General features: G+C 38.4%; 2 protein-coding genes across 3 annotated transcripts in view; one reads left to right on the top strand and one right to left on the bottom strand.

The window, feature by feature from the left end:
* lamb2 (laminin, beta 2 (laminin S)) overlaps positions 1-4968 on the top strand; it is a 49919-nt gene extending 44951 nt beyond the window's left edge. For both annotated transcript variants that reach the window (XM_088916848.1, XM_088916847.1), the window contains 5 exons: positions 157-364; positions 950-1091; positions 1803-1979; positions 4119-4278; positions 4501-4968. In XM_088916848.1, coding sequence (XP_088772974.1) covers positions 157-364; positions 950-1091; positions 1803-1979; positions 4119-4278; positions 4501-4637 — 824 coding nt within the window. In that variant the 3' untranslated portion in view covers positions 4638-4968. The remainder of the gene's footprint in view (positions 1-156; positions 365-949; positions 1092-1802; positions 1980-4118; positions 4279-4500) is intronic.
* Positions 4969-7570: 2602 nt separating this feature from the next.
* Positions 7571-14154, bottom strand: trappc6b (trafficking protein particle complex subunit 6B). Its single transcript, XM_088916805.1, has 6 exons — positions 13670-14154; positions 13069-13136; positions 11504-11621; positions 11241-11324; positions 9971-10064; positions 7571-9135 (listed from the first exon to the last, which is right to left on the bottom strand). The coding sequence occupies exons 1-6, from the start codon at positions 13748-13750 to the stop codon at positions 9104-9106; spliced, it is 477 nt and encodes a 158-aa protein (XP_088772931.1). The 5' UTR covers positions 13751-14154; the 3' UTR covers positions 7571-9103.
* Positions 14155-14503: the final 349 nt, after the last annotated feature.

The raw sequence follows: 14503 nt of genomic DNA, 5'->3' as shown, positions 1-14503 counted from the left end.
CGAGACTTTCATCCTTGTGATTTCACAGAGGAACACAAACAGGCTGTTCCGGTTCATGCGGGTGTTTGTGTCTGGGTCATCTCCTGTGGGCCAACTTGAAGTTCCTGCTTGTCCCATGTGGTCTGGTGAAATCTCTTTTGCTTTGCTGCCACGCAGAGGAAGGCGCGGATCCGGACAGCATTGAGGTGGTGGCTAGCAAGGTGCTGGAGCTCTCTATCCCTGCCTCACCTGAGCAGATTCGCTACCTGGCAGAGGAGATCAAGGACCGGGTCAACAGCCTGTCCAACGTCGATGCCATCCTGGAGCAGACCAAAGACGATGTGCGTAAGGCAGAGCAGCTCTTGCAGGATGCCAGGAGGGCTAGGTGAGACCCCAGGGCTGGAGAGAATGAAGGGGGACTGTGATGGGAGTGTACTTTCTCACTGTAGAGGTGGGGCAGGGGCGTGTGAGAACTACTGTATGAAAAAGTGTTCTAGAAATGGAGAAAGAAAGGCTTGTATCCGTTATTGTAAAGAGGGTTTGTGTGTTCGAGTGCAGTATAAAGAGTGTTTAAGTGTATGTCAGTGCACAGAACACAGAACCTAATTCATTCAGTGTTTACTTGTGCATGGATGTTACAATCCTTTCTTTCAACATAAGCAAGTTAAAATGAAATATTTTCATATGCATCCTTCATGAAGCCAACTTATTTTGGGCCATATAAATGTACATTTTTAATTTTCCTCTCTGTTCCAAAAACACCTGTACACAGAAGGTCTCAGTGTGGTCTTTAGAAATGCAGCCCACAATCTTTGTATCACTTAAGCAGGGATAGCTGCAAGCGCAGACTGGTTCCTCTGGTAAATGCAGAATAATGTACAACAGTGTGATCTGCCTTTATGGCACTTCACAGCCAGTTATTTGGATTGCAAAACTACAGCAGTGGTTGTGTCCTCTTTATTGCTCTCAGGAATCGAGCAGAGACTGTGAAAAACACAGCTGAGACGGTGAAGAAGGCCTTGGATGATGCCAGCCGGGCACAGGCAGAAGCAGAGAAGGCAATACAGCGTGCCAAGACTGACCTCGGCCAAACTGAGACCCGCCTGGCAGAAGTAAGAAACTTGGAAAAATCCATCGACACAAAGAGATTCTTTACTGTGAACCAGAACAGGGTGGTGATCGTTGTGGGAAATTCTTCAACATAGGAAACAGTCTTGTGCAGATTCAGGTTTTACGGAGCTCTTTATACACATTAATGCTGTGTTAGGTGTGCCCTGCTGAACAGACAAAGGTAAGGTTTTCCCTTTCATACAGTATACCCTCATAGTCCAGGACAGGTTGGTTTGTTTCAGGCTCTGCTTTATGTCCTGTTTGTTGAAGTTGATCACTCTTTCTCTTGACAACCTCGTTAGGAGGTTCAATTACTGTTGCTTTACAACATCAGTTTTTACCGAACTTCAGCACACCTTGAAGCAGTTTGGTGACCAACATAGAGCTGCATAGCTAACACACAGGCATACACTCCACAATACAGTTACACACTAACTCTGTAATCTTGAATATGTGTTGATATACAGTATTTGTCCCACTTCATAGATGGGACACAATATAGGGACAAGCACTTAAAACCTTATTTTAACCCCCATCAGTATGTGTTAAATTGCAGTGTACTGTTTTCCTATCGATGGCTGGTGGTATTTATTAACTGTACTACAGTACATCCTGTCAAGGTTAAGCTTTGTGTTATGCAGGAGTCACATTGAAAGTGTTGATGCTTATCCACTTGTAAAATGTAGCCCATCAAAGCCCACTGTACTTTGCAGATCCAGTCTGAGACTGCTCTCAGCGAGACTAACCTCAAGGATGCCATGGACCGGCTGGGCACCCTAGGCAGGCAGATTGATGCTCTGAAGACCAAGCGTGCCAACAACAGCTTGGTGGCATCCCGGGCCGAGGAGACGGCTACCATGGCAAGGGACAAAGCCAACGAGGCCAAGCAGGTGTGTTTCCTGGAAGGAGGTGTGCTTATTGCTTCAGATCAGTAACTGCATCCTTCAAACCTAACCCTACCTTGTGGCCTGTTAATGGTGCTGTACTTTTGAGGCTGTGATTGTTTATTATATACTGTAGAAATGCATGAGTAGCATGAAAATGAATGAATGAATTTGCTGATCTTTGCTGCTCGTTTGGGCCTCAAAGTCCTCACAGATGATAAAATCTCCAAAAATGTTTACTCCTAACATATACATTATACTGGCTACAAAAAATATTCACCCCGCCTTTGGCATTCTTCACATTTTATTTTCTTACATCATAGAATCAAAATGGATTTATTTGGAAATTCCTACCACTGATCAGCACAAATACTCTGAAATGTCAAATAAATATACTCTAAAGCTCTAAAGCTAATTCCTAAAGAAATTAAAACGTAAAAATGCCAAAGAAGGTGAATACTTTTAATAGCCACTGTATGTGTAAAAATGATACTCCACTGTAAACTCTTGGAGAGGCCTTGAATCAATACTTTAGTGCAGTGGTTCTCAAACTGTGGTACGCGTACCGGGAGTGGTACGCGGAGTGCCGCTAGGTGGTACGCCAAATGACCCTGGAACTGTGTCGTGTGCGCTGAAAAATCGGGACGGGTTTTCATATTTTTTATTTTAATACGTGTCGAATACACAGCCTACGTACTACGATACAGTGCGTGCTAATACTTCAGTGGACACAAGAGATACTCTGTAATTCTATACCACTCTATAGGAATGCGTGCTACGGACACAAGTGACCAATTGTATTTAAAAAAGCTACTGTATCTCCAGCAAATAGGGAGGAAGGAGAATGTGCGTGATTTTGGAACAATGCCAACGTTGTAAACACAGGAATGCATAGAAATACGTGCTACGAACGCTGGTAAGCTTGTGAGCACAGGAAAGCGTGATAGATAACAGAACAATATTTAAGAACTGTTCTAAGTTAATTTGAGAAAAATTAAGTGTTTCGCTCCCATGCGCATGAAATTAAAACTTTAAATAAATACGGAAATAAAAACGGAAACGTGGAAAAATGCAAGCTTGCGGATTGCTAAAGCAGGTAAGCCCCACACTATTTGTGAAGAACTTTGTTTACCGTTGGCAAAAGAGCTGATACGTATAATGTGTGGAGAAAAAGCTTCTAAACAGCTCGACCTGCTGCCCCCCCGAAAGACACAGTCATTCATAGAATTATTGAAATGAAGGATGATATCAAAAGTATGCTGATAGAGCGCGTTAAGATGAGCAGATGTTTTTCACTGCAATTAGATGAGTCTGTAGTCGATTTGGCCAATTTGCTCGTTTACGTTAGATACGGGTTTGAGGGTATGTCCCATGATGACTTTCTGTTCTGTAAGCCGCTACCCACAGGAACTACAGGAGAGCACATATTTCAGCTTCTGGTGAATTTATCGAAGAGAATGGCATCGACTGGATAAAATGTGTTGGAGTTTGTACAGACGGTGCTAGAGTGATGACAAGCCGACATAACGGTGTAGTTGCACCAGAAATGAATGGATGCATTGCAACATCCACCGTGAGACCTTTGCCGTCAAGAAAATGCCTGACGATTTAAAATGTTAGACTCTGTTGTGAATTGTATCAAGGCTCGAAAAAGTAATTCACATCTGCTTTGCTCGACTAAACAGTCTCACCCCTCTCACTGAAATGGTGCATTTTTATTAGTTGTTGTTACTGTTTTTTTCTGTAAAACACTTTGAGAAGCCACCTTTAAAGGCACTATATCAAATAAAATTTATTATTATAATAATATTTATTATATGTATGTGTGAGTGTGTGTGCACGCGCGCTCATGTTGGTCATTGAGAATTTCTGGGGTTCCTATGAGATGATGACTTGTAGGTGGTACAGGATGCTTTGGTTGGATCAGGGGTGATACTTGGTCCAAAAAGTTTGAGAACCACTGCTTTAGTGTTTGCGTACAACTGCAAATGCAAGTTTCTTCACTACAAGACCAGACGATTATTCCATTGTTTTGTTGGCTGAGTTCAGGTGCAGTGTTATTCAGGACCAGTTTCCTCTTCAAGGCCAGCTGAGCTGGCCTCAGGCCATGTCTTTTGCTCACTCTCTGCACTTGGTGCTTTGCAGATTTTAGACGGTGAGTTAAATGATAAGTACAAGACAGTGCAGGACCTGGTGAACATGAAGGGGAAGACTGTCCAGGATGCCAAGAAGAGGGCAGAGATGCTTCGGGATGAGGCCAAACAGCTGCTGAAGGATGCCCAAGACAAACTCCGCAGGCTGGGTGGTAAGAGAGTCAATCATTATGTGTTCTTCATTCACGGCCTCTCAGAAAGGAATGTCCTGAATGAGTCTTTGGGCTGTGTTCACAAAGCACCGACCCACATGGCTCCCCTCCATTAGATTATGTTTTTTTTTCAATAAATCAGGAGGTGGGCCAACAGGCAGTGCTTGAATGCTGAATTTATATGCGGCTCGTTTATTTCCACCTCCTGTGTTTTGCTTGCAGAGCTGGAACAAAATTACGAGAATAATCAGAAAACCCTGGAGAGCAAAGCCAAACAGCTGGATGGCCTGGAGGAGAAGATGAGGTCCATTCTTGATGCCATCAACCAGCAGATTCAGATTTACAACACCTGTCAGTAACGCCCAGGCACTGACTGACTGCGGGTCCTGGTGTCTCCATAGCGGGACTACAGACACTGGCGACTAACACTGCTGTACCTGTAAACCCCCTAGTGGTCACAAATAGCATCTGCTGTAAGCTAATTGACACAGAATTGCCTTCATTCACTCATTTACAGTATTTCATATATACTTTCAGTCAAAAGAGGTTATAATATCCAGTTTGACTCCTACAAAAAGTTTCTGTTGATATGATTTATAAGACAGTCATCCTAGTTAATGTTCAAAAAGTAATTTTATTGTCTGTACAAAAACAATTCACATTGAAAATTAAAAAAATACGTTAAAATTGTATCCTCATTTAATTCAACTCATTCAATGTTTGTGGTGCACAACAATTTAACTCAAGAGTATGTGTTCTGACAGAGACACACTGTCTGAGTGAGTTTGTATTAGTTTAATACGATACCCTGATAAGGCAATTTAGTAGTTCAGTCAATCCCTAATCAAGATGGTGGAGAGGTGTGATTTGAATGGAGAGGTTTTTTGGGGTAAGTTGCTTGGTTGAGGAGAACAAGTACCTGTCTGTAATTACGGGGCTGTTGGAACACCCCCTTTACTGAAGAATGAGCCTGGGAGCTGCTCTGAGGGTGAGGATGTGGTGGAGGAACGGAAGTGAAAACAAAACAGGAGTGCTATTTATATGTCGGTGGGCGGAAGTGGGAGACAGGAGACATTAGCGAAAACCCTACAGTATCTTTCAATAGGAAGCTTTAAAAGGTTTCTTTCACACTCTAAACACAGATCAAGAACTTGGTGTTTGCTGGCAAAGAAGACTGTTTTTTATCAGTTTCTGTTCAGTTACAAGTTTTTGTGGTGTCTCTACAACCCTTTTTATTTCTTAAAGTTTGTGTAGATATGAAGAAGATCATGTGAAGACGTTTTATAACTATATGGTAACTATGAATCCCTACACATCAATCAGCTTCATCACTTTACTTTCACTTTCATTGTATCTACACTGATAGCTGATGTGTGGTGAGAGTACTGGCACACTTTGGCTGCAGTTGCATCGTCCAGGTGGGGCTACACATTAGTGGTGGTGGAGGGGAGTCCCCATTACCTGTAAAGTCCTTTGATTTGTCATTATTATTACTAAGAATCAGATAACAAACTTGTGTGAATTTCGCTGTAATTTCTAACTTTGAATCAACTAAAGGGATGCATGGGTTATAAATATCTGACAATAGAGTCGTGTTTTCTTGTCCATCTGAAATGAAGTTATGGTCATATCATATTTTACAATTGCTGGCAACTTGTGTCCTTGGGTGGTGTTTACAGGTGACAATTAATAAAGTGTAAAGTTTACTGTACCTGCTTCCTTAAATCGTATTCCTTTTGCCTTGTTGTAAATTTGGCTTTAGAAGACTTACACTGCGTTATTTTGTCCAAGATGTAAACTTGAATTACATTTCTCAATTAAAAGAAAATACAAACAGTATTCATTTTCTGTGAATGCTCTTAGACTAACTCAAAAGCCAGCTTATTTTATTCTAAATTTATAGAACCATGACTTTCATATTCTTAAATAAATGCAAGGGAATGATGCTACATTTCCATCCATGTATCATAAGTGAATACGGTTTGGGAGGCTAGAATTGAAAAGGATCAGCTTTTAGTCCATATTTGTTATTCATGTTATTGTAAGCCTATATTTCTCTATTTTCAAAATTAGTGAATTAGTAGCTCCCATTACAAAAGAGCCCATATAACCCCATTAAAGTAAATGTGCATCTGTTGTACAAAAAAAAACTATACATAAAAATATAAAGTGTTATACATTTTGTGATTCATATCAAAAATATTTTTTAAGCTTTAAACTATTAATGATGACCCCTAACAAGCACTGGAGCACTTGGTACATCTAGTTAGTGGTTGCTTTAAGTAAATAAAAGGAGGATGTTTTCTTACCAAATGAATGGTACTTGTTAACAATCATGGCTGCTGTTGGTGTTGTCTCAGGATTTGGTGTGCTGAAAAAACACCATTATTGTCATTGTCTTTTACAGAAGATGTGGGAAATGTGTCATAAACTCCCATGTTTCTGAAAACAAAAAGACTGGGTCTCACTTGCAAAAATGGTATTTCCCTTAATGCTACAAAGTTGCTGTCAAGCAGCTATGTTCTTTTCACACTGCCATTGACTGGACAGTGGTGAAAACTGGTGGTCAAGAAGTATTTATAAAATAACACATAAGGCAGAGCTGAAAAGGCAATTTAAACAATCTTGAATTCTCAAATGTAATTTTACTGGCAGAAATTTTATTTCAGTTTATCATTATTTGTATAGCCACATTAGGTATCTTGCTTAACATTTGCAGGCAACAATGACCCATCACCAAAATAAATACAGTGTATAGCCTATATGGCATGTGAATTTGTTATTGTTTTTTAACTTTACTGAGACACAGCAAGATGAAGTGGTCATTAAAAATGAGATTAGGATTAGTAAGCAACAAAAAACAAGATTTTTCCTTGCTCTAGTAAATGTTCTTTTTTTATAAAATAAAAGCTTTGATCTGGAGTGTCTGTGATTTACGTATTTTCATTCTAGATTGAACACACAGACAAGACCAGGCTCTGGGACACATCCTGTATGACTGTTTTATGCATGCTTATAGGTTTTATTTTAAATTTAAAAATATAGTTTTACGTTTCCATATCTATTGAAAGATGCTGGTTTGCATGTGCCGATATAACAGTACTTGAGTTTTTGTAATGTTGTTTGTTGTCTTACTGAGACCTTGTTCCTCCTGTATCATTCCATCACATTAGATTCAAATGAAGAACAAATTATTAATTAATCTAGCAGGGAATCCAGCTATTGAAAAATATATAATTTGGCTCTATTTTTATGCTAGCATCACAAGAATAAGACCGTATTTAAGGTCACATTTAAGGTATTAACAATAATTTTATTTTATAAAGCACCATTAAAAGAAACATACATGGAAAACAGATCACAAATGCATAATTAAAATGAAGTAAAAATACATAGGAAAATAAACCTTAGAAAACTAAATTTTATACAATAAGTGTAAATAATGACCCGTGCAGTGAAAAAAATAGAGCTCTTCCCACAGGACTATGGGGAAAACCGTTACACTTATAACACTGTGGCCCTCTGGCCAGTGCTGGGCAATAATAAGTCAGCAGTAGTGCTGCCCTTTCAGCTGGGGCTGGAGAAAAATAATAAGTAGGAGAAAACTTTCAGACAAGGGACAGATTTGGACTGTGCTGGCGTGGCAATCTGGGCAATCTGACAGGGATCCCCCTAAGATTCAGCTCCTCGTCAACACCATCTTTTTTCCTACTCGGTGCTCTTTTGATACTGTCTGGGACAGGATGCGCAGCTGATAGCTGATGTCCGGTCAACCAGCCAGTGATTTCCATGCCGCCATCTTGGCCAGGGGGAAGATTTGAAAAAGACAAATCTAGACTGCAGGAAAAGCCACAACTTGTGAGCACATCCCTAACAAAAACCCTATTTCCCCATACTGTTTTGTCTTATAAATACAAAAGATTAGACAGAATGAAACCAAACCATTCAAAGCTTTAAAATCAATAAAATAACTTTTAAATCAAGATTAACAGGAAGCCAGTGGAGAGATTCCAAAACAGAAGTAAGATGAGCATTAAAATAAAATCTAGGCAGGATTAAGGCAGCTGAGATATTAGATGGTTAACTTTAAGTGAGGGATCACTGCAATCAGTAAATTAGTTAATTGCTGTGCTGGCCTTGATTTTACAGCTGTGGTGCATTTGAAGTCCATTTCCTTTACAAATATATATCTATATATAAAGTTGCATCTTGATGACAGGGTCTAAATAAATTTGAATCTTTATATTTATATCACTCAAGTCAATTTCGATCATTCAATCCCTGTGCCATTCAGATACAGTATATGACATACACATGAGTAAAATCAGTTTGACTATAGTCCAGATTACACATGGCGAAAATAAACAGAACTCTAAAAACTGCTGAAATTAAGCAGACCTAATTTATTTTCCACTAGGATAGGGCAAGTTGAATATGATCACTTTATCATTCACCGTGTACATTCCTTATATTTTGATTTCATCTGTTGGATTTTAGTTTTCAGTGACTCCTCTTTATGAGAAAACAGTTTTTGAGCTCACTTACAACACAAATTACCTGAACTTCACAAGGGTGCATGCCTGAATGTTAATTTCTACTTACAATAAGCACGAGAACTTTGTTAATATAGTACTGTGGTCCTTTATTAAGAGTTGTGAATAATAATTTAAACACAGATGCTTTTCAAGGCAATTAAAGTCAGTTAAAGTCATTGTAAAAAGTAAAATAGATATTACACAAAGGTCCTGAATGCCACTATACTGTGTTTGCGTGCAGGAATACTTCATACATTTAAAAAGGCATTAAACTCAACACGAGGATCCTTCTAGATCTTCTGTATCATAACTTGAAATTTGCCTAGGAAGGAAGCAAAGGAAAGCATTAAAACCTTATTCTTGTGTCCTTAAATATAACAGTATATTTTGTGGACATTTGAAAAAAAGAAATGAGCTATATTCATGTTCATGCATAATCCTTCACTTTGCAAATAAGCATTTTTTATCCTTATTGATTTTCAAGGGATCCGTTAGGCTTTTACCTACCTAATACAAAGCTCAAGAATACTGATATAGTTTACAATTTGACACAAATAATTTTAGGAACAAGTAAAAGGTTTATTCCATGCTGAAAAGAGAAGAAAAGAGCCTTCTCCGAGTGTCAAACAAGGAGACACAGCTGAAGAAGGTTCCACAGCTGAAACGTTGTGTTTCCTTTCTTCTCTTTTCAGCATGGAATAAACCTTTTACTTGTTCCTTTGCAGCCTACGCATCCCAACACAACTACCTATTTGAATTACATAAATAATCTTATTTACATTCCCTTGAATTCACTGGTCTATCAAGGTGACTCTGTCCTGCAGTTTCTGCTCTGCTATACTAGAAGAGGAACTGCTTGAAAATAATCTGGTTTCATGACGTTTCATATTACAGTTTCATTTCCACTGAGCAGCTTCTATGTACTGGATATAGACCTGAAATACAAATGGCTTCCATTTTCTACTCCAGTGTGTTTTTCCAAACAGATAATATGATTTGACCAGAATTAAACCACATCTTACAAATGGAAAACTACTTCATTTCTTCCAGGCAGTTTCTCTTAAAGTGGAAGATGACAGATAATGTCCCCGGGTGAGACCAGTACCGAGATATAAAACAGTCTATTAATGAATTGTGTAGAAAGCAAGTGAACTCACATGCAGGCATCACAGAGACTTCTGCCGTGACAATGCTTTTAACACCCAGATTTGACAGTCCTCCTCTCACCAGACCACAGGTGAATGCCAAATACTGAAAAACAACACAGTGTACACTCCTTTTAGGCCTATCGCCTTGAACAGAATAACCCTAATACCTTCCAGTCTCACCTTGCCTCAATCTGTGCAGATAATGAGAAAGTACTGTGCATTAATTAAAAACACAGAGGCTAACTGTATATCATGTTCTGACCTGTTAGATGTGTAGTGGGTTCAATGCCAATGGACAAACTTGGGACCAGATTTTGAAAACCACACCTAATTATGTTAGAGAGATACGCTTCTGTGCAAAAGTCTTTATCTTAGACACCATCAGGGATTACAACATATACCTGTACATAGTACGTACAATTTCCTCAAAGCACCCACTGATATTTTCTACTAATAAAACAGGTTTGCCAGTATTAATACAGCTTAAGAGTGAGAATCCAAAAAGCAATCTTTTTAAATTATGTTGACCAGAATTTTCAAACACCTAATCATAGCTACTCAGGGTAAACAATACATGAATATGAAGTGCTGTTGTAGTTAATCCATCATCTTTAACAATCACATCTAATGGACTCACTGTCAGGTGTTCCTAATCATTAACATCACTTGTTCCTCTACACATCCACAAAGATGAAAGGATGCTTTTTGTTTGTTTTTTGTGTACTTAAAATGAAATGGCTGAAATTTCAACTGATCTGTGTTCACACAGCAGAGAAAAAGGAAACTGAACAATGCAGAAGGCTGAAGGCTGGAATTTCAGTAGAATACGATTTTGGATGCCATGCCTTTTCTTTTTTAAGGATGCCAAAAATGTATCTACAGTGTAATATATATTATCTGCACTCATTTACTCACATGATGCCAGCATTATAGATGGCTTTCCATTGTACCTATACACTCTCTATTTCTATGGAAAACAGCAAATACAAACCCTCATCCTATTTATACCACTAAGTGTAGTGCGTGTGTTTTAGTAATTTCAGGAATTACATTTATCTTATTTTTTAAGTTCTCATTTGAAATTTAAGCTACAACTGATCATATTCTAAGATTGTACTGTGTGATCTTCTATGGAATCATCTGATCTTAAAAATACCTCTCTTTGGCACTGACTTGAATAATCCCAGCTGAAAAACAGCAAACTCAACGACATCTAGGACCCTATTAATGAATATAGTTTGTTCTTTTTTAATTTTGGAAGTATATAGCATTGTCTTACCTTGGGTGCATGCTCTAAATACTGTTTTCCTGCAGAGATCTGTGTCAGCAACCGGAACTTGTTATCCTGTAGCACATAAATTCCCTGCAAAGGTCAATGTGAATTTATTATTAATAATTTATTGACTTAGCAAACACCCTTGTCTGAGATGGCATATTGTTTTACAAAGCTTTGCATTATTTTTTTTGCACTTATTCAGTCAAATTATAATTAAATGTGTAGAGCATAGGATAGTAAAAATAAAGTACAGACAAAAAGATCACCTGATGGTTTGTTCTTAAGTTATCGATTTGCTTTTTGAAAACACAGGTCCAGAAATCTTTACAAATGAACTTCATGACATCCAGTTCATCTTTGAACCGTGCAGTGTCTTTGGTGAACCTGGCAGGAGACAATACAGTAATTTAGTCTTTTATTGATTTTCACTCCCATTACAAGTGGAAAAATCATTCAGAAATACTACTGGTGTTATACAATAACATCATAAACGTTGGTAAACTGGTATTTTATGAATGATTTCCCCCCTAATGAAAGGTAATAAGAACAATACTTTACAGTTCCCTTTCAAACAGTATCCACCAACGTACAAGATTCATAATAATAAAAGGGCATTGTCCTTGGCTAAAGTTAATTACTTGACAGTTTTTCTCCCTGGGAATCTAAGAACACAAGAATGGTTACAGACAAGAGGCCCATATAGCTCTTTCAATTACTAGTAGCTAATTGACTGAAGGATCTCAACTAGCTTTTGTTTTTAATAAAAACCAAGGCTTCGACAACATGGGAATCTCTTCCTGTCCTTCACCCAGAACACTTTGTAATTTAAACCTTGTTGGCAGAAATATTAAAATTACTTTCAGCATCTGGCAAATTGCATGTGTTTCCTTGCCCCTGCTGAGGGTAAGAAAAAGGTATATTGACACAGATACAGTATATGACATTCATCATGGACTGCCAATATAATTATTATTTTGAGGTTTTACTTAACGTGACATACAGTAAGAGTAGGGAGCTGCGTCAGCATGCGTAGGCTGCAAAGGAACAACTAAAGGTTCATTCCATGCTGAAAGGTAAAGAAAGTTTCTTTACCATTACCTTTCTTCTCTGGATGAGACATAAAACTTAGGTCCTGACTCTCCATGGTCATTTAAAATCCCATGGCGTTTCTCAAGAAGAGTAGGGGTGTTAACCCCTGGCGTCCTAGCCAAATTTCCCCCTGGCCTTTACCAATCATGGTCTCCTAATTATCCCCATCTATGAATTGGCTTCATCACTCTGTTCTCCTCCCCACTGATAGCTGGTGTGTGGTGAGCATACTGGCGCACTATGGCTGCTGTCGCTTCATCCAGATGGGGGCTACACATTGGTTGTGGTGGGGGGAGTCCCCATTACCTATAAAGCGCTTTATGTGCAGTGTCCAGAAAAGCGCTATTAAAATGTAAGGAATTAATCTACCTTACATCATGAAATGAAGCTTTACCTGTTCAGTGACATACTGTACAGTATTGTCCATGCTAATGATACAACCGTGAGCAGATCTGTTTCCTATACACCTGTCTCTATCACTATTTTAAGCGTAGAATGAAGTCTTCTGATATTTTCTTGTGAATATGTTTTTCATATCTCATCATTAAGTGGATCTTAAAACTTTTTTTTCAGATTTGTACATTTCAGTACAAATCTGAAAAAAACGTTAGTCAGAACAGGACCCAGTAGCTTGGTAGCTAAGACAGGCTTTTCCAAGGTCCAAATAAATTCCAAATGACACGCTCATAAAGTGAATCAGAGATAATAATAAATAATGATTTAAAAATGTTTTTTAATATACCTTTCTATTAATCCTTGGCCCACTCTAAAGCCCATGTTTTCCAGTCTTGTTATGCATCTCCCATTCTCCTGGAAATAACCAAAAAAAAAAAAACAACAGTAAAACTGATCACATTAAAACTTAACCTGGCTGAGGTATAGAGGCGCACAGAAATGTTAATAAGCACGTTACCACTAATACATAGTTTCTAATCTCCTCTTTGTTGTAGGTTTTTCGTAAACTGAGGCAGGGTAACCCAGTCATCTGACATAACAAGCAGACTTTACATATGGTGCTATACGCTGTACCTTACAGGACGATACCTTCTTCACTGCACTAATTCATTTGAATTAACTGATAGTGCGTACATACATCACTGTCTCCCACTGCCGTCTTTTCAGAGCAACATCCACCAGGTGTCTGAAGCTGTAAGCGTGAACCTCTTTAACAGCCGGTGTGTAAAATGGCAACAACTGGCACTGGAGTATTCACAGAATGTCACTTTTAAATGACTAATTACTTTTTTAAAAAAGTGATTTTGCATCATTTGAAACGGGTCAGAGTTAATGTCGCCACACGATACTGTATGTTCATGATAAAACACGCTGGATGCAATACTTACCATCTCCCCATGCTCAGCCGACTTGTAAACATACTGTATGAGCTCATTGTGGAGGAACTGAAACAGAACTTCATCCGCCATTCTGGCTCAACCCCTGTCCAGCAAATAGCCCTTGCGAATGTATATTTATTTACACCACCCAATAATTTGCTACAATGTATTTTTTTAAATAAAAAAAGAGACGAGAAGACTACTTCAACCCACAACGCCGCCCTGCTAGCAGAACTGAAAACCGCTGTGCACCGGCGCAGCGTGTATCTTACTGTACAATGATAAATATACCTGCGTTCAGTCGTACACACATTCACAATTAAAAACGGGTCGCGCTGTATTTAAAGTGTACTAAAACATCTATTCGTCGAGTAAAAAGAACACCTGTTTACATGTTTTAAATAAATCAAATGTAAGACGGTACTAGACCATTTTAAATATTCCTCTACTCAAGCATTTTACGGGGTCCTTATTCATACAATATGGTCGCCTTCAGAATTGCCTGTATATACACACACTTAGTCACTTGCATTAGAAGTCACTATACGTCCATACTATACCGATAAGACAAAGCAGCAAACAGAGAAATGGACAATGACACTACACTGTTTCCTGACCATATAATACATCTGAATATGTCAAAATATTATACTTATTTCTTTTTCTGCAAATATAACACTGCAGTAACAGTATAATACAATAGCTTTGGATAATTGAAACATTGAGGTTTTAAAAAAGGAAAAAGGAAAACAATTTACATATGATTTCAAAAACCCTTTCAGCAGATTTGTAATGATACAGTAGGTGTTAGGAGATATTGTTTTTAAAACTGGCATGAGCGCT

Source organism: Atractosteus spatula, chromosome 5 (assembly GCF_055471065.1).
Source record: "Atractosteus spatula isolate fAtrSpa1 chromosome 5, fAtrSpa1.hap1, whole genome shotgun sequence".
Classification (NCBI taxonomy): Eukaryota; Metazoa; Chordata; class Actinopteri; order Semionotiformes; family Lepisosteidae; genus Atractosteus; species Atractosteus spatula.
The sequence above is the reverse complement of the archived record's forward strand: the minus strand, read 5'-3'. Positions and strand labels throughout refer to the sequence as shown.